The 19,987-nt window shown below is 51.9% G+C and overlaps 1 protein-coding gene across 14 annotated transcripts in view; it reads right to left on the bottom strand.

Annotated features, from left to right (window-relative positions):
- Positions 1 to 282: 282 nt before the first annotated feature.
- IL4R (interleukin 4 receptor) overlaps positions 283 to 19,987 on the bottom strand; it is a 43,139-nt gene continuing 23,434 nt past the window's right edge. For all 14 annotated transcript variants that reach the window (XM_059036152.2, XM_059036155.2, XM_059036153.2 and 11 more), the window contains 5 exons: positions 14,800 to 14,956; positions 11,291 to 11,390; positions 9,411 to 9,489; positions 7,936 to 7,985; positions 283 to 6,180 (listed from right to left, as the gene is read on the bottom strand). In XM_059036152.2, coding sequence (XP_058892135.1) covers positions 4,614 to 6,180; positions 7,936 to 7,985; positions 9,411 to 9,489; positions 11,291 to 11,390; positions 14,800 to 14,956 — 1,953 coding nt within the window. In that variant the 3' untranslated portion in view covers positions 283 to 4,613. The remainder of the gene's footprint in view (positions 6,181 to 7,935; positions 7,986 to 9,410; positions 9,490 to 11,290; positions 11,391 to 14,799; positions 14,957 to 19,987) is intronic.

Raw genomic sequence — 19,987 nt, 5'->3', positions numbered from 1 at the left:
AACTTTGATCCACTTTCATAATTTGAGAAATTTATTTTTGTTTTTAACAGTTGCTGTCAGGGAGTAATTATGTTTGAATGAAGGAGTGACTCGCCAGCCTTAGTCTGGGGAAGCCCTGACCTCCAAGGAGTAGGCAGAAGCCAGAGAGCATGGGGGACTGAGGGAGGCAGGAGTGGGGATCTCCCGTGTCAGGATCAACCAATGTCAGCGGGAGTCATCAGGGGCTTACCAGGGAGATTTGGAGTGTCTACCGAAAAAAACCAAAAAAACCCGCACGCCATAAAGGTTGAGAATTATGTTTTATTCAGGGACATTACTGAAAACTATATAGCCCGGGATACAGCCTCTCAGATAGCTCTGAGGAACTGTTGCAAAGAGGTAAGAGAGCAGCCTGGATATATAGGAGTTTTTGCTGAAACAAAACAAAACATGTAGTAGAACATCGAAAGATTATTGCTAATCACAAGAAAAAGCAGACATCTCAAGTTAATGATTTTAGTGCTTTTCTGTGTTTGGGAAGATGCGAGAGTCTGGGCTTATTGAAATTACTCCTGGGATATGCATCTTAACTGTCTAGGGATGGTATCCTGTTTTTCTACCGAATCCCTTCGGGGCTCACTGTCCTGGGGCAGCTGCAGTGGCTGAAGGCTTGATGGTGAGCAATATTTTCGTTTCCCAGAATGCAGACACCATTCTTTGTTGACTGAAAGGGCAGGCAACATTTTGTTTGTTTGTTTGGTTTTGGTCCACAGGAGGAAGCCCAGAGCAGTGGCTGAGGCTGAGAATTCTAGATTTCTAAGCTGGTTGTACCGTTTCACTCTTGTTACCTATGCCCCCGCCAGGTTGGAGTAAACCCAGGAGATGATGAAGATGATGATAATGTAGACTGTCTTCAGGACAACCCTCCAATGCAGCTTTTATTATCCTTCTTATTTTACAAACGAAAGAAATGAAGGCACAGGCAGGACAAAGGAGACAGAGAGCAGAGATGGGGGGCTGGGACTTCACACCCCGAAGACCCTTGGGTTCCCTGCCTAATTTGGAGACTAGTGCCTGGGAGGTCAAGATCAGATTTTAAGGGGATTTTTAAGTCTTTTATCAAAGAAATTCCCAAGGAAGACCCTGGCGGCCAGCCACTGCCCTGTGCTAATCAATACATTTCTGGTGGGTTCACTTCACTCCTGTGTGAGAAGAGCAGCAAAGAGGATTTTAACCACCCCGTGACTGTTGTCAGAAGGAACCTTAGTCCTCCGCTTCTGCGAGGTGAGAGGGAGTCCTATTGGAGGAACAACTCCAGTGCCTCCACTTCCTCTCCTGGGCTCCTGCTTATGGATGGATTATGTTTGGGACTGAAGAGATTGAAGAGAGATGGGTGTCTATTGGACCATGTTTCTCAGTGGGTGGGGCTAATGTGCATTTAAGCCAAAATATAAATTCCTCACTCCAGTCCCCCATCCTGCCTTACCTTATCTCTCACCACTGTCCCTGGCTCACTGCGCTGTAGCTGATCTTTCTTACTGGGAACATGCCAAATTCCTTGTGCCTCAGGGCCTTTGCACTTGTTCTATCCTCTGCCTGGAATGCTCTTCCTCCAGTCCATCCTGGTTCTTCTAGTCACTGAAGGCTCAGCTCAAATGTCACCTCCTTAAAGACCTCTCCACTAACCCACCCATCTCAGACTCCTATTTTTTCCTTTTGTCTTTTACATTTCTGTCTCCCCCACTGAACTGTAAGATCCAAGAGGGAAGGGACTTTGTGCACTCACAGTTTCCTCACATCCAGCACAGTGGCTGGCCCATAGTAAGTTCTCAGTAAACATTGGTGGGATGTGTGGCTTTCCCGCTGTTTCTGCTTCCTCCTTCCCTGTGTTAAGATGGAGAAGGGTGTTGGGAAAGCCAGAACGGTGACCTCTCTCCACCTTCCGTGAACCTGGGAGGGTGGGTTGAAATCCGGATAAGAGATGGGAGGTGTCTCTGCCGAGTTCTCCATTCTAGTTTCCCAAAGCCCAGGGGATTCTGTAATATGAGCCTCAGCTGACAAGTTGGGTGTCTTCCTCCCAAGATCCTGGGGATAGAATAAGTCAGTCTCAATTCTGTTGGACTTGCAATCCAACCAGCTCTCCAGCACTCACCCAAATATATTTTCTCTGTTGGCTGCTTAGTTTTTATTTTATTTTTGGCCACCCCGCAAGGCTTGCGGGATCTTAGTTCCCCGACCAGGTGTTGAACCTGGGCCACGGCAGTGAAAGCACCGAGTCCTATCCACTGGACACCAGCGAATTCCCTGGCTGCTTAGTTTTAAAATCTGATTTTCTGAGATGACCACAGGCTAATCACAGCTGACAATCGAGTCGGTGCCATGCAGTACATGAGATGGCTGGGAACTCTGCAATCAGACCTGGATTCAAATCCTGGCTCCCGGACTTCCCAGCTGTGTGGCCCTAAGGTAAACCTCAACCTCTCTGGGCCTGCTCCCTTATCTGTAAAATTGGGATAATGACCTGCTCGCGAGAGCTATGACACAGTCCATGTATGACACCAAGCAAATTGCTTGGTCCTAACTAGTTATTTTTATTTTAAATTATTATATTTTATTACAAAGAACTCTTGAAGACAAAAGCTCCAGAGGGCTAGTTTAGGTTATACCACTCACTGTGTGACATTGGCAAGTTCCTTTTCCTCTCTAGAGCAGTTTCCCTGATCTGGAAACCGTGGGTGTGGGGTGGTGACTCAGGCAGCTAAAGGGATAGATTTGGGCTCAGCACAAAGGAGGCAGTTCTCACCAACATCAGGCTGCATGTGAGGTAGTGAGCTCCCCATCACCTCTGTAATGTATTACGTAGAATGCCAGGGCAGGAAGGAACCTCAAACAGCCAAGCCCTTCATCTTGCAAGCGTGGCAGTCAGGGCGGCTACTCAGACACAGAGTGATTGCAGACAAAGGAGCTTGAGATCCCCTGCCTGCCTGTCTGAGGCCCACTCCTTACACCGACCGCCCAGATGTCAAAGCACAGATCACCTACAAAGAGCCTGAGCAATGGCTCAGCTACGGGTCTGCCACTAGCTGTGTGACCTTGGCAAAGTAGCAGCCGCCATCACAGCCCTGTCCACATCTCCACGTGCCCAAAGCTGCTCAAACACCGCTCCTCCCCGCCCCCCTCCAACTCTCAATCTGAGGAATTTTTTCTGGAGCAGCTGGAAGTGCTGGGGAGTTGCCCCTGGCAGCAGCCCTCCACCAACGACAGGTGGGAGTTGGTGGACAAACAGCCAGCTCCCCACCTCTAGGCATGCACTGTGCCTGGCTTGCCCAAGCTCCCCGGCGGGGTGAAGCATCTGTTGCCCGTGCCGGCACTCTGTGTGATAACACTTTTTATTGCCTCCTGCCCTTCCCTGCTTCCTTTCCCCGCTCTCCAAGCAGGGCTTCCTGGAATCGCCACCTATTTCAACAAACTGCAATTGAATCCTGGTCTCGGGGAAACCCAAGCAGACAGGAAGTTACTTCACCTCTTGGGTTGGTCCCAGTACCTCCGGATGGCAGGATTCTATGAGTTAATAGACATAAAGCACTCGAAACAGTGCCTGGCGGTATGTTTGTTTAATAAATGGGGTGGGGAGGGTGGGGAAGGAGGTAAAGAACCTTTATTGATACAAAACTCCATCCCCTCCCATTCTACCCTCCTCAGCAAACACAAACACCAGGTGATGAAACAATTTTTGAGAAGCACACAAACAAGCATTACTCAACCTGAGGTCGGAGACGAGGTGCAGGCGATGTGCCTGGTGTGGGCATCTCGGACGCCCAGCTCGCTGGATCAGGAGACCTGAGCCACTCCCTCTGAACCCCCGATGCCAGCAACGGCATGCATGGGGGCACACACCGGCCCCAAGGTCACCAGGCATGCTTGTTCTGGGGATCCAGTGCTTAACAGGAACCCCCAACCTTACAGCTGTGTGGGAATCTGGCAGCAAGCTGTCACTGCTCGGTAATCACAATTTTTCGTGTCCTCGTTAACTCCACTTGACTAAGCGCCCCTCCGCAGCTCAGACTCTGTTGCCAGCGTCAACCTCTGTTAAAGGAACAGGCGTCTCTGGGCAAATGACCACCCTTTCTGGACCTCAGTTTCCCAAGGCCTCCCAAGTCATTCTCCCATTGGCTTGGTTAGCTTCTAGGCTCAGCATCCAATCCAGTGAGATGGCGGCAGCTAACCCCAGGCCTGGGCAAGACACGGGTAACCGAGCAACTTGGTGGACAAAACACTCCTCGAGCGAGACAGGGATAGTCCGCTGGGGCAGCTGTGGACCCATGAAATGCCCAAGAGCTCATTCACAAGCCAAGGTGCCCGGGAACCTTCAGATCCCTGCAGGTGCCTGCTGTGGGTACAGCTGCCTGGCACCCTCCACTCCTACGGGACATGGCGAGCCCGGGCCAATGTTGGGAGCCAGGGGCGCCTGGTCCCCGTAGCCCCGGTGTTGGACGACTTCACAACTTCCTACCAGGGTTCTCTGAGTCTTTCGGAAGACTGCCAGCCTGGCTGCCTTCTGGAGGGAGGCATTTCGCAGTCACGGGTAAGGCCCAGTCCTCACCTGTAGACTTCAGCAAGAAGCGGGCACGCACCTAGGAAGCGTCCATGCACGTGGGCCCTGGGGAGAGCATGGCCACCACCGTGGAGGTCTGGCTTGAGCTCTGGGCATTGTCGGGGGCAGTTTGGAAGAACAGGGGGTACTTACCCTCCTCTGAGACACCCAAAGGTGCTAGGGAGGCCGGAGAGAAGCTGGCCTCCAGTGGAGCCCCACCGAGCTGGGTGTCCAGGGCCCTCAGGGGGCTCTCCAGGGGTGAGGACCCACCCCCACGGCAGCAGCCACAGCAGGGGCTGGCCTCGATGTGGGCCTTGCCACGTTCCTCCTGGCTGTGGCATTGCTTCAGGTGGCCACACAGGTGGCAGGTGAGGGCTGAGTAGACAATGCCATTGCCCAGGTCATCCCTGAGGGGGTCTGTGGCTGGCTCCGGGGACAGCGGGGGCTTTTGGCTGTCTTCTCCCTTGACCACTGGCTCCAAACCAGGGCACACTGGGGTGCTGCCTGGGAGGAGGAGTGAGTCCCGAGGGCTGTGAGGGGTCTCCACGTCCAGTCCAAAGGTGAACAGGGGGACGGGGACTGGGGCAGGGGCTCCGAGGTAGCCAGGAGTGAGGCTCTGGAAGGGCTTGTAGCCCCCCTCCCCACTGCTGGGCTCAACCCCAGATGTCCCCGGGCAGCTAGCACTGCCAGCGAGCAAGCTGGAGAAGGCCTTGTAGCCAGCCTCTCCACAAGGGCCAAAGCCCTCCAGCCCGCTGTCCTGGGCACCGCCCTGCTTCACCACCTGCACAAACTCCCGGTAGCCACTGCTGGGGGCCGAGGCGGGGCCCGGGGCCGCCCTGCACTGGAGGACGCTCTGGCGCAGGATCTGCTCCCACGTTTCTGGCTCAGGCTGGAGTGCGGCGGGCGGTGCAGATTGCTGGGGGGCGGCGGGGACGCCGGGGTCCACTTCCCCCAGGTGTTCGGCCAGCTGTGGGTCTGAGTCAAGCTCTCCAGGGCCTGAGGACTGGCTCAGGAAGGTGCTGAAGCTACGGTAAGCGGGGTTGTCTGCGATGACGCCGGGCATCTCTGGGAAAGCCAGCCTGGCTGGGCTCTGGGTTGGAGGACTTGACTCTGGGTTCAAAGGCTCCTTGTCCTCAGACGATGCCTCCTGGGGCCCCACACTTGGGAACGTGGCCCAGGGCCTCTGAGCACTTGGGGTTTCTAAAGGTGGAAGAAGGCAGGACTCCTCCAAGCCCTGTGGGCTAAAGCCCCCATCCTCACCCCCGAGAAGGTCCAGGAACAGGCTTTCTGTCAGCCGGGCTGCGATGCCCTCCCTGCCCTCCTGGAAGCTGCCCCTGCTGCTGTCGGGTGACGGGCAGAAGCTCCCTTTATCTTCCTCCACTTCCTCTTCTTCATTCTCCGCTTGGGCCTCAAACAGCTCCACGCACCGAACCAAGCTGATGCTCTCTGGCCAGAGGATTGTCTTGTTGACCTCCATGGGGTGCCATGCTACTTTTCCAGGACACTGGAAAGGCTCATTTCTAGCAGCCTTGGAGGAATCTTCATCCCTTTCCACGCCATGCTCCAGTAAACAGGGCAGAAGCTTGGCAAGACAAGTCTTCCAGTGTCTACAAAAGCAAAGTTTGATCAGGGTTCAGTTTCTCCACTTGAAAAAACTCCTATTCATCCTTCAAAGTCCAGCTCAAAATCACCCTGGACTGATGTTGAGACAGGCTGGGACCCAGGACCCTTTGCTGTAGTGCTACAATGCTTGCACCTGGACAAACCTCACCTCCAGCAACAAAATACAGAGAAACTATATGGGACTGAAAATAACTGCCTGCAAGCACAGTTGGGGCACGTACAAAAGATACAGAAAGACCAAAAAAACGCAACTGCCACTTCTGAAGAGCCAGGAGCAAAAACAGGGTGTAAGGAGCAAAACCAGGGTACTGCGCATGCTCCCTGCACTTCACACCACCAGAGGGGTGGGCAAAGCACCTAAGCCACCCCTCCGGCCCAATCCCTGGACACACCCCTACCCTCACCCCTTATCAGGAACCAGCTCGCCTGCCCCCCCTCAGGAAGCGGGCAAGAGAACCTGCTACTTGTTCTCCAACATCCCCCAGCCCCTCACCCACCCCACCCTGCCCCATTGCAGCAGGGGCCCCAGTAAAGCCTCGCCTGAATTTCCTGTCTGGCATCTAGTCAATTTCTCTTGACTAGGGAAGGCTGAGGACCCTGGTGAGTACCAATGTCTATCTGTTGCAAACACACTTCCAGACTTTATAATCAATAATCTATCAGTCCACCCTCACTACTAGATTGGGAACTCCTTGAAGGCAAGGCCTGTGTCTTACTTTGGGATTTCTGGAGCCTGGCATATAATACAAACTCAATCTATTGAATAAGGAGAAGTCTTTGTCAGGGATGATGGTATTTAAAATACCTATCAGGGGGCTTCCCTGGTGGCGCAGTGGTTGAGAGTCCGCCTGCTGATGCAGGGGACACGGGTTCGTGTCCCGGTCCGGGAGGATCCCACATGCCGCGGAGCGGCTGGGCCCGTGAGCCATGGCCACTGAGCCTGCGCGTCCGGAGCCTGTGCTCCGCAACGGGAAAGGCCACAACAGTGAGAGGCCTGTGTACCGCAAAAAAAATAAATAAAACAAAATAAAAATAAAAATAAAATAAAATAAAATACCTATCAGGGGTGGGATAGCGAGGGTGGGAAGGAGGCGCAAGAGGGAGCGGATATGGGGATATATGTATACATATAGCTGATTCACTTTGTTATACAGCAGAAACTGATACAACATTGTAAAGCAATTATACTCCACTAAAGACGTTAAAAAAATAAATAAACAAAAATAAAATACCTATCAACACCATAGCATAAGTAAGGACAAATTAGAATGGCTGGGGAGTCCTAGGGCTGGGGCAGCATCCTGGAGTCCCTTGCTGTGCTAGGTATAAACCCTTCAGTTACTGGATTGTGGGTAGGTTCAGGGGGCCCTGAGAGAGGGGCTAAGGAGGCCAGGAAGATGGTGGCATATTCAAGGGTCCAGGATAGTGGTATCTGCCCACCAGTAGGCCATTATGTCAACATTTTAACAAGTGCTACAGCCGCCTGCTTGTTACTCCCATCAGGCTTGCTCAGGACAGACTGGGCATCCCAAGGGGGTTCAGTATGTACCTGACCCCCAGTGAAACTCAGGGGGCTCAGCCAGCAGCTGACCTACCCAGACCAGCCCCTCCCCCTGCCATCCCTTGAAGTCCAGTGTCACAGGACAAGAAGATAAGGCAGACTCTCAAGACAGGGCCACCACCTCAATTCCATCCCCTTCCAAATCCACATAGGCGATGACCCAAGTTCATATACATACGGGCACTTGGCTGGTTCCTGGCCTTGGGACCGCTTCCCCCACAGTGACACCTAAAACATAGAGACAGCCAGTGACACAGAGCGGAGAGGCCTGCCAGCCCAGCCTAGCGTCCAGCAATGCCCAGCATGTGTTTGCTGTGAGAAGACTTTGAGTCTTGACATCACACAGGTCTGAGGTCTGATCAGGTCACTTCCCCTCTCTGAACTTCAGTTTTCTGAGAATTAAGGAGGCTGCACTATTACGTTGCTATGGCTGATGGCAAAAATGGCCACAGTCTCTGAAGCTCCTCCCATCCCTGAATCTGGCATGGCTGTGTGACTTGCCTGGACCAATAGAATGTGGTAGAAGTGATACTGTGCCAACTGGGTCAGCCTGCTGAAGGATGACAGACACATACATGGCTTAGTAACCTCCATGGCCCCAGATGTGTCAGCCACCTGCCAGACCTGTGAGTGAGGCCGCTGGTACAGGCCCAGCCAAACCCAGGATCCTTCCACCCCCACTGCTGAGCAGAGCCCAACTACAGACTTGCAGAAGCAAGAGTTACATAAGTGGCTATTGTTTTAACTTTCTAAATTTTGGGATGATTTGTTACACAGCAAAATCTAACTGATACATAAATGACACTATGTGCAGGACACTGTAATATACACTTCATGTGGATTGTCTCAGTGAATTCCAACACCAGCCCTGTTATAACCACTGCTATAAACCCACACAAGGAAACTGCGGCTCAGAGAAGTCAAGCAACTTGTTAAGTCTAACCTGCAGGTAAGTGGCAGAGCCAGGGTTCAAAGCCAGTACCACTGGACTCCAGAGGTCCCTGGAGAACTGAGGACACTCAGACTTTCTGTTCTAAACGAGACCTGTATCCCCACCCCACCCTCCACCCCCCCGCCGTCCTAGAGAACCCTGATGGCACTAAGGCAAACCCCACCTGGCCATCGCATTGAGGAAGCTGACCCCACCTGTAGCTCAGGGTTGGCCACCTGGTTGGTCTCAAGTATTCCCACTCCTTACAAGTGAGTGGTTTAGGAAAGAGGCTGTGATGTAATTTAAGTCAATGAGAATGGAGAGATTTGCTAGTGCTCTTGGGGGGGGGCAGTTTCCTGCTCCCAAGAGGAATATACAGAAAGCCTGTCCCCTTCTCCCTCTCCTTTTGGCCTCCTGCTCTGGTACAGGTACCTTGCCAAGAAATGACATGCCGATGACCTCAGGGATCATCTCCTCCCAAGGGAGGGAAAACACCAACCCCAGAGGAACCCCTGTCCCCCACCCAGGCTGAAAGAACAGTCATGGAAGCCAAAGGGAAGGGAGTGAAAGCCTCTAGCTGCTGACTCAACCTACCCTGAAACCTTCCTGACTTCCCATGTGCAACCCCAAAAGCCAAGAAATATCCTGAACATCCCAGACATATTGAGTTGTATTTCCCGATACATGCAGTGCACAGCATCCTCACCAGCCCCCTCTCTCACCTGAGAATCCTGGATGACAACAGCGACAAGGGGGCTGTGGGCTGGGTTGGGAATTTGGTCCCACCATTCTTTCTTAATCCTGAAAAAGAAAAGGACAAGATGTTGGTTCCTGCATCACTAACAGGTTGACGTTCCCCCCATAAAAATTATCTTCGTCACCAAGACTTATCAGGGGTCAGAGATCATGTCAATAGGTTTTTTGGCTGTCTCACCCTCACTCTGTGAAACAGGTTCTACTGCTAACCCCACTCTACCGATGAGGAGACTGAGGCCCAGGGAGGTGAAGTGACAGCTGGTGGGCAGAAGAGCCGGGTTTGGGCTCCAGCATCCTGCTAGCCAGAGTGGAGCTCCTAATGTGGCCGCCTCTGCTCCAGAGGGAACTAGCTCCAGGGAATCAGGAGACACTCAAGCTGCAGAGAGAGAATTCTGGGTTTCCCCTTCAACAACCTTTACTCTGGAGCAGCTGAGGATAAGGTGCTGGGAGAGGCCTGGGATGGCCTGAGAGGCTCCTTCTCCCTTCCTGGGTCAGCCTGGAGCCACGGAGCGTCAGTGCTGGGAGGGAAGGTCCTCAGACACCCCCTGGATTAGCCTCCACCCACTCCACTCAGTCAGTTAACACACATTTATTGAGTACCTACTATGTACCTCTCACTGTGCCAGGCCTCGGGGACACACCGTGAACAAGACAGGCAAAAACCCTGCAGAAATGATTATGTGACATCATTCATTCCTGGCGATAAGTGCCAGGAATAAAAATAAAGAAGATAAGGGACTAGAGAGGAATAGTGTGATCCAGGAAGGCCTCCCTGAGGAGGTGACTTCTGAGAGGCGGAGTCGGTCTCGGTGATGCCTGGAAAAAGGGCTTTCCAGGCATAGAGCAGGGCAAGTGCAAAGGCTCCAAGGGACGATCTTGCTTGGGGCGTTCAAAGAACAGCAAGGAGGTTGGAGCACTGGAACACAGTGAGTAGGGGTAGGGAAGACAGATGATGGGGAAACTGAGGCTCAGAGAAGGGGAAAGACCAGGCCAGGGGGGCTCAGAGGCATCAGCAACAGACGTGGAGAGGGGAACTTGCATCCCCTGCACACCTACTGTGTGCCCAGCAGAATGCAGACACTTGTTCACATCAATCCTCAACCATCGCCATCCTTCTTAAGTGGTCAACTGGGGCCCGCTCGTCCCATTTCAGAGGTGGGAGGACTGAGGCTCTGAGACTCCATGATTCCAAGGGCTCAAGCTCACTGGAAACAAGGCTCCTTCTGCTCCCTTATACCGAGTGATCGGGGAGTCCCTTAGGACTCTTGGGACTGATGAAATAGGGATCTAAGGCTGAACAGAGGTTCAGAAACTTGGTCACACAGCTACGAAGCACCAAGGCCAGGATCTGAACCCAGGTCTGACTCTGCAGGGCAATCATCTAGACTTCCTCTGTCTATTGCCACGTGCCTTCAAGTGTCTGGGCCGTACCCTGGGCGTGATCCATCTCACTTCTGCCAAAGGAAGGCCCTGCCCCCAGCTCCTGCCCTGGCCAGTTCCTTTCCCCTAGTCAGGTCTCAGCTCAAACACCTCATCAGAGGGGCCCGTACTGGCCTCCCCATCCAAAACAGCCCCTGGAGCATTTCACCCCCTCGCCCTGGCATATCTCCTTCAGCGCAAGGATCACTATGGAAAACAGCCGTAGTTACTTGGTGGCCTGGTATCTTGTGCCTCCCCAAGGACACAGGGTCCCTGTCGGTCTCAGTGCCTCGCACGTAGTAGCTGCTCAATAAATATCCATCGTTGAATGAAAGGGCTGCAAGCTGACAGATCAGAGGGGAAACTCCCACCCACTCCACAGCACAGGGGGCTGGCTTGGCGGCCTCCTGCACGGCTCATGACTCACTTGATGATGCTGACATAGCAGGACAGGCAGACAGCCAGGATGACGACGCAGGAGATGCTGACGCCCAGTGGGAGGCGCTGCTCCAAGGTCGCCTCGTAGTCTGGAAGTGGAGGGAAGCCGTGAGCTTGCATCGCGCTGCGTCCAGCCTGGTCTCCACTTCCCAGAGCAGGAGACCGAGGCCTCGTGAAAGCATCCTCCAAGACTCTGCGTGAGCTGGCCGCTGCATCCCCTCCTACTCCCCTCTCTTGCACATTGAGCCCTCGCCACATTGGCCTCCTTGCTGTCCCCTGTTCCTCCAAAGCTCAGGGCCACCTCAGGATCTTGAACTTGCTGCTTTCTCTTTTTTGAAGCAGTGATGTCAAGGGCAGAGACTCTGGAGCTGGACGGCCCCAGTTTGAAGCCTGACTCTGTCATATACTAGCTGGCGACCCAGGACAAGCCCCTCACCTCACTCTGTACCTTGGTTTCCTCTCTGTGCAATGGGGTTAATAACTACTTAACTCATAGGGTTATTGTGAGGATTGTACAATTTAATATACACTTGAAGCAGTGCCCGCACGTCCATTCACACAGCTGGCCACCCCCTCCTTGCTCACTGTCAGGTCCCAAAAGTTCTCCCTCACACCCTCTCTACTGTTGCCTCCTCCCATCCCTTTCCCCTGCTTTATTTCCTTCCCAGAATTATTGTCCTCGGGATCTACATCTCATTTATATTTTTGTTCACTTGTTTATTTTCTGTCTCCCCCTCTAGAATGTCAGCTCCACTAGAACAGGGATTTTTGCCTATTTTGTTCACCACTGGGCCAGCACGCAGTAGGAGCTCAAGAAATATCTGTGGAAATAATGAGTGTCCAGCACATGGTATCTGTCCCATACAAGTTATTTCCCCTTCCTTCTCCAGGTTAAAGGAAGAATCAGATCAATTTGACAAAACTTTCCCAAGCACTTAACTGTGTGCCTGGCACCATACTGGGCTAATGGAGATATAGACACAGAGCAGATACTACTACCCATAGAGCTCACAGCCCGGAGTGGGAGACAGGTGGTCAAGGGGTATCCATGGAACAGGAGGAGCGATGCTGAGAGGGGCGTGCGGTGGGTTGGGTTGGGGTACCTGCCAATCACCACTGTGCCCAGCACTTTGAAGAATCCTTCCTTCATCGAATGTTCACAACAGCCCTTCCTTCTCCCCATTGTACGGATGATGCCCGAGGCGGCCTCCACCACGCAACAGCTGTCTCCCCTTCTTCTTTGCTAGGCTGCAGTCTGCCCACTCTGAGGTTTGCGCCAATCGTGGGCCAAAACTAGTCCCCTTTCCAGACATTTGAGTTCCCAGCCTCCCTTGCAGTTGGGAGAGGCCACGTGACAGTCCTGAACAGTGAAAGGCAAGGGAAAGTCCACCAGGACTGGAAAGGTTTTTGTTTCATGATAAAAGATGCACGGGGTGCACTCCTTGTGGCAGCCTTCCATTTCCTTTGGGTCTTGGGCATGAGGGTGTGTGCAGAAGACAGCTTGGGGCCATGAGGTGACAAGGGTGAGGATAAAATGCTACCATGCTAGGGATGGCAGAGGGAAAGAAAAGACTCTGGGGTGATGTAACTGAGCGGCTGTATGAACCAGGAAGGTCCCCTGGAAAGACTTCATTTTAGGGGGATTCCCTGGCGGCGGTCCAGTGATGAGGACTGTGCACTTCCACTGCAGGGGGCATGGGTGGGTTTGATCCCTGGTGGGGGAATTAAGATCTCACATGCTGCACGGCCAAAAAATAAATAAAATAAAAACTTCATTTTATGTAAGATAATTCAATACTCTTTTGCAAAAGTGTGATAAAGTCACAAAGAGTGGTTTGGAGGATGCCGCTACCAGGTGAGGGACTACATTTCCCAGAATCCCTTACAGCTATGTGTGGCCATGTGACCAGCTCCACCAATAGAGCTTGAGAGGAAGGGATGTGTGTCACTTCTGGGCTAAGGCTTTTAAGAAGCAACTGTGGTCTCCCCGCTCTCATTCCCTTTCTGCTGGCTGGATGCAGATGATGGCAGGTCCATAGAGCAGGGATTCTTAACTTGGGGTCCACAGACCTCCAACATGGTTGCCATTAGGATTTAGGGGTCTGGGAACTTGGATGGGAAAGAAATGATATCTTTATTTTCACTAACTTCTGAAACCTGGCATTTCCTCCCATTAGGAATAGAGGAAGCAAACCACAGTAATAGCAGCATCAGTCACTTAGCCCCCATCAGAAGTCACAGCTATTCTCAAATCACCTGACAGCTGCAGTAGCAGGAAATACCATTTATGTTCATCTACTTTGAAATTACAGTATTTATGAGAACTACCACTAGATCCTGTTTTTAATGTGTTATTAAAGAAGCATACAGGGGCTTCCCTGGTGGCACAGTGGTTGAGAATCCGCCTGCCGATGCAGGGGACACGGGTTCATGCCCCGGTCCGGGAAGATCCCACATGCCACAGAGCGGCTGGGCCCGTGAGCCATGGCCGCTGAGCCTGCGCATCCGGAGCCTGCGCTCCGCAATGGGAGAGGCCACAACAGTGAGAGGCCCACGTACCACAAAAAAAAAAAAAAAAAAAAAAAAAAGAAGCATACATTCCTAGAAAACAAATATATTTTAAAATCTTTTTATAATCGCATTTCAATAAAATTAGGTTTCCCTTGAAGGCCTATGTATTTTTTTATACATTTAAAAATATTATTCCGGCTTGTGGTTGCCAAGGGGGGAAGGTGGGGAGGGGGGATGAATTGGGAGGTTGGGACTGGCATGTGCACACTACTATATATAAAATAGATAATCAACAAGGACCTGTACAGCACAGGGAACTCTACTCAATACTCTGTAATAACCTACATGGGCAAAGAATCTGAAAAAGAATAGATACATGAACATGTATAACTAAATCACTCTGCTGGACACCTGAAACTAACACAACGTTGTGAATCAACTATACTCTAAAATAAAATTAAAAATTAAAAAAAAATAAAATAAAAATAATATGCTGAGATGAGGTCCACAGGCTTCACCAGACTGCCAAAGGGGTCCATGATACAGCAAGGCTGAGAATCTCTGTCCTGGAGAATGACGGAGCCACAGGGAGGAAGACCTCCCACCAATCAGCAAAGTTCGTGTTGAATTGTTATGTGAGCAAGAAATGTATTTCTACAGTGTTAAGCCGCAGAACTTGTGGGTTTGTTACTGTAACCTCCCCTACCCTGACCAGTATACCACATCAGTTGGTAATTCTGTCACTGCAATTAGAGCATCCTATGATATGGAAACCAGATGCTTGGCTGGGGGAAGTCTCTGGCCACAGAATGAAAGTGGGGAACAGAGATGCTAACAGCTGGGAATTCCCTGGTGGCCTAGTGGTTAGGATTCCGGGCTTTCATTGCCGTGGCCCAGGTTCAATCCCCGGTTCCCAGTTCAGGGAACTGAGATCCTGCAAGCCACGCGGCGCGGCCCTCTGCTCAGAACTTCCAGCAGGATACTCACAGTTAAGCCACTTGACGCTGGGGCTCCAATCACTCCAGGTGCTGTTGTAGCTCTGAGCCCAGGCCTTCACCTGTGCGCTGTAGGAAGCTCCAGACTTTAGGGTGCTGGCTGCAAAGCGGAGGGTGGGCCCCATGTAGGTCACATTATAAATTCTGAACTGGTAGAGGAAAGGGAGTCATTAGTGCACCAACCCTGGGGGAGGGGAGTACCAGCTCCCACCCAGGCTACTGTCCTTAGCTGGCCCTACGATGTTTAAGAGCCACCAGCCTGGGTATTTGGTTATTCCTCCAGTTTCAGGCCCTTGTTTGTCACTTCCACAACTGTGACCAGAATCGAGCAAGATGGGTCAGGGAATCAGCCCTTATCCTGACCCTCACTCCCACCCTGATTAGCCATTTTGACGTTACTGGGGCAAGTCGATGAACCTTTCTGAGTTTTAGTTTCCTCATCTGTAAAATGAAGGTAAGAGTTCCTACTGCCACTTTCTGGCTGTGTGACTTTAGATAAGTGACATAATTTCTCTGGACCTTGATGTCTTCTTCTGCAACATGGCGATAATAAAAGTGCCTACCTCCCAGGGTTTTTGTGAGGATTAAGTGGGTTAACACAGGTCAGCGCTTCGGACAGGGCCAGGCATGCAGGGAGCACGACAGTGATCTTTCTGAGGCACAGACAGGGTCACCGCGTCCTTCTCTCTCCTTCAAGGGCTCTCTAGAGGCCCCACAGTCAAGTCCAAACACAATGGCCCATCATCTCAGTCCCGCCCAACCTAGCCCCAACTGGGAAGGAAGGTCCCAGATCCGTTGTTAAGTGAAAAAGGTAACATGAAGATTAGTATGTGTTGTCTGTTGTCTTTCATGTTAAAAACATAAAGGGAGAAGGCATAGTGATGGTGGCAGACGGACTCATATGGCCCCGTGACGTCACCTTGTATCACTCCCTTGTGTAATCCCCTCTCCTTGCCTAATGGGGCGGGGGGACCTATGACTTGTTCCTAACCACCAGAATATGGTGAAGGTGATGGATACATATAGGGACTACGTGGATGTGATTCCATCATGCAAGACTGTAACTCCAACTTGCTAGGAGACTCTCTCCCCCTTGCTGGCTTTGAAAAGGCCACAAGGGAAGGAACTGAGGGTGGCCTCCCAACAAAGGTCAGCAAGAACCCAACGCTCTCAGTTCAAAGCCCACAAGAAACTGGATGCTGAAACAGGAGCTTGGAAGCAATGCCCTGGCCAACCTCTGTGTGTGCGGCCTTGTGAGACCCTAAGCAGAGGACCCAGCTAAGCCGTGCCCAGACTCCAGACCCCCAGAAACTCTGGGGCAATAAATATGTGCTGTTTAAAGCAGTTCTGTTTGCAGTAATATTATCGTGTAATAATAGAAAAGTCATGGTGATGAAGGAACACACACACATTTGCTCGTCTAGGCATAAACTCTCTCTAGAAGGACACACCTGCCCCCGCACCCTCTGCCTGCTCTAGCCTGGCCTTCCCCTCCTGGCAAGAGACGGGAGCAGTGGTCAACCTCTGGGAGAGGTACTGGAAGTTGGGGTTAGGAGAGAAACATATTTCCTTTCTAAGCCCTCTGGTAGCATTTGAATTTTTTACTTCATGTAAATATTACTTTTATTTTTAAGACATTAAAAAAATAAAAAATGAAGTAACATTTGGGTTCAGGATGGATTCTGACAGCAAGACAGCGGCCTGAATCCTCTGCCTGGGCTTCTCCCCCTGTGGAGGGTCCATCCCTTCGCAGCCCCCCCTCCAAGCCCCTGCAGCCCCTTCCCAGCTCCTGGCAGCACTGCTCCTGCTGGCAGGTTGGAAGCACCGGGGGGAAACGGTCTGGTGTAAAGTGAGCCGAGGGGAGGTTGTGCACAAGGAAGCAAAGTCCTAACAGCTTGCTGGAGAAACTGGAGGGCAGCTGGAACTTTCCAGGGAAGCTGGGGACAGGGTGGCAGTGGCCAGGAGGCCACTGGAGGAGACCAGGGCAGGGAGAGAAGGACACCCTTACTGCCAGTGTTCCTTTCTTTCTAAATCACAGTAAACAGGAAGCAGCAGTTGAATCTGGTTCACTGAAGGAATCACACACCTTAGAGAGGAGTAGGGAATTGCGAAATGGTTTACTAAGAAACAAAAAAGAAATCGAGCTTCCGAGGAACTACCTGTGGTTGGTGTGTTTTTTAACAAAAAGGCCAGGTGTTCGGGAGACCATTCTGAGAGAAAGATCTGGAAGAAGAGAACAGCACAGGTCCCACAGTCCAAATCCTGGCTTCAAATCCCAACTTGGCCATTTCCAGCTGTGGGACACTGGGTGAGTCCTTCCACCTCTCCAAACCTCAGTGTCCTGGTCACTAAAATGGATAGACAAACACCTTCCCACCTGCGGGGCTTGCCCAGTCATTGGTGATAATACACGTTGAGCCTGGCACATAGTAAGCACCCGACACATTATCATGAACATGGCACTCATGGCCCTCAGTAAGCTTGTGGCCTCATTTTCTGCCTTTTCACTGTACACACTCCCACAGCCCCATAATCCTCAGATACGCCATGAATTTTCAGGCCTCCAAGCCTTGGCTCATGTAGTTCCCTCTGCCTGGCCTACCATTCCCTAGCTAGAGAACTCCTATACATCCTTCACTGCCCAAGCCAAAACTCTACCTCCATTATAGAACCCTGTCCAGAAATCATCCAGGACAATGAGCATCTCTATCTCCCAAATTCCACAGCGAGTTTCTAATATTTTTAGAATTGATCCCACCGGTCTGAGCCACAGGTGGTGTCTGCAATACTGTAGCAAACACAGCTGGGCACCCACCCAGCATCTACACAATTGGGGTCAGGTACCCAAAGCTCAGGGCAGGTAAGCCTCTGTCTCCAGTTCCAGGGTTAATTCTCATTGGTCTAAACCAATCACGGCTAGTTCATTCCCTAGCCTGTGACTGGTTTAGAGAGGAGCATGTGACTATCTCTGGCCAATGACTAATGAGAGGAATTCTTCAGGCCAGGCTCTGTCCCTGGGAAGAGAGAGATGGGGGAAGGGTGTCTCAGTAGATTCTGCCCCACCAGCAAGAGTAGCTGCACCTGGAATTCGGAGGCCTGGGGCAGCCCTGAGCACCTACATGACCATTAAGCCATAGCCCAGGCACACCGACCAATTCTGTCTGCTGGCTGGAGTCTGGTGCTGGGTCCTAAACCCAGCTGTGTTTCAGCCAGCCCAGTCTCTGTTTCCTCTTCCGCAGAACTTCCTCTGGGGAGCCACCCCTCCTTCATTTTCAGCCCATCTGGTTTGGGTGCGACTGACCTGACCTGCTCCAGAGGTGGGCATGTGACTCGGCTCCGGCCAATGAGAACACCGCACCGGGACCCTGTCTCCTGCCCACAGCCTGCGACAGGTTCGGAAAGTGGCGTGTGATCCCAGGCAGGTAACTGATCATTGGCCCCAGGACGTTTACTGGGACTATCTGGAAAGAAGAACTTTTCCCACTGCGGTTTTAAGGTGCAGGCCTGGAGCTGCTAGTAGACATATTGGCAGCTACATGAGGGAAGAGCCTGCCTAAAAATGAAGCCAACACAGAATAAAGCAGGACCAAAGGATGGAGACTCCTGGAACCTGGATCCAGCCATGATAAGCAAATAAATGATATTCCTTTGGACCCTATAGGTTATACCCTTCTCTCCCCTCCAGCCTATCCCTTGAAGGAAGCCTGCACAGGCCCAGGAATGGGAAGGGGATTTACTGACAAAACTGAACCTGCGTCTTTCCTCAGTGTCTGTGCCAACCACCTCTTCTCGATTGTTCTGAGAGCCCGGCTGCCCCATTCCTGCACCTACCTCACATCCTGGCCCAGTGCCAAGGAGGAAAACCACACCTGAGAGATGTAAATCAACACCTACCGCCACCCCCTCGGCTTGGCCAGGAAGAGAAGAAGCAGGGACAGAAGCTGATGTGACAGCTCGAGATGTCAGGGGCCTGCTCCCCGGCAGCCGGAGCCAGGCCAGCCTGGGTCCCGGGACACGAGGGCATGGCTCCCAGCAGACCCTCAACAGTTACAGGCCAGGGCGAGGGAGGGAGAGTCAGATGGGATTTCCAAGGCCTGTGGCACTCAGGAGAAAAGGAGGATGACGTTGATGACAGGGGAGCCTGTCTGTGTCACACATTTCCTGCTCTCCACAGCCCTACGGGTTGGGTACTCGTTATCGCCATGTTACAGATGGGGAAACTGAGGCACACAGAGGTTGAGAAAAAAACTCAAGATCATGCAGCAAGTGGCGGAGCAGGTACTGGAACCCAGCTCTGTGGGACTCTGGGGCCCCTGGTATTCAGATGTCATCCCTGCAATGGAATATTTGAGGGGAAAACATGGGTGGCTGGAAATGGCCTCCACCCCCAGTTGCACCTAAAATAGAGGCGGGCCAAGCCATCCACTGTGTAGCCCCTGTGATTATTTACTTGATCGTTTCCTACAAATCAGCTCTCCCTATTTAAAAAATGTCAGGGCTTCCCTGGTGGCGCAGTGGTTGCGAGTCCGCCTGCTGATGCAGAGGATACGGGTTCGTGCCCCGGTCCGGGAGGATCCCACATGCCGCGGAGCAGCTGGGCCCGTGAGCCATGGCCGCTGAGCCTGTGCGTCCGGAGCCGGTGCTCCGCAACGGCAGAGGCCACAGCAGTGAGAGGCCCGCGTACCACAGGAAAAAAAAAAAAAAAAGCAAGGCAATACATTCGTTTTTTTAAAAAGGAACATCATAAAATAAAATAATAAAGTAGAATAGAATAAAATAAAATAAAATGGAACCTCACTGCCACTGCTATGACTGGAAAGCAAGTATGAAATTCCGTAAGCATCTCATAAAGTAAATGCAATCAGAACCACGTAACAGCATTAAATTTCGGCTGAACTTGTTTTCTGGAGGAAGGCTCTGAGCCTGCAGCCTCTTCTCTCTGTTAAAGAGAAGGATCAGTAAACCAATCAGCTCAGCTGAGATGCCTCCCTTGACAGTCAGGGTTGGGCAGGAGTGGGCGTGGGGTGACCGTCTCACCCTGGGATTCGCTCATTTAAGTGTGTTTGGAGGTATCACCTAAAATCCCAAGTGTCCCGCCCCCTGGGAAACAAATGTGGTCCAGAGCCCTTCTTTATAGATGAGAAACAGTGCCTGGAAATAAACTCCCTTGTCTGCACGCT

The sequence above is a fragment of the Kogia breviceps genome, chromosome 14 (genome assembly GCF_026419965.1).
Source record: "Kogia breviceps isolate mKogBre1 chromosome 14, mKogBre1 haplotype 1, whole genome shotgun sequence".
Lineage (NCBI taxonomy): Eukaryota > Metazoa > Chordata > Mammalia > Artiodactyla > Physeteridae > Kogia > Kogia breviceps.
The sequence above is the reverse complement of the archived record's forward strand: the minus strand, read 5'-3'. Positions and strand labels throughout refer to the sequence as shown.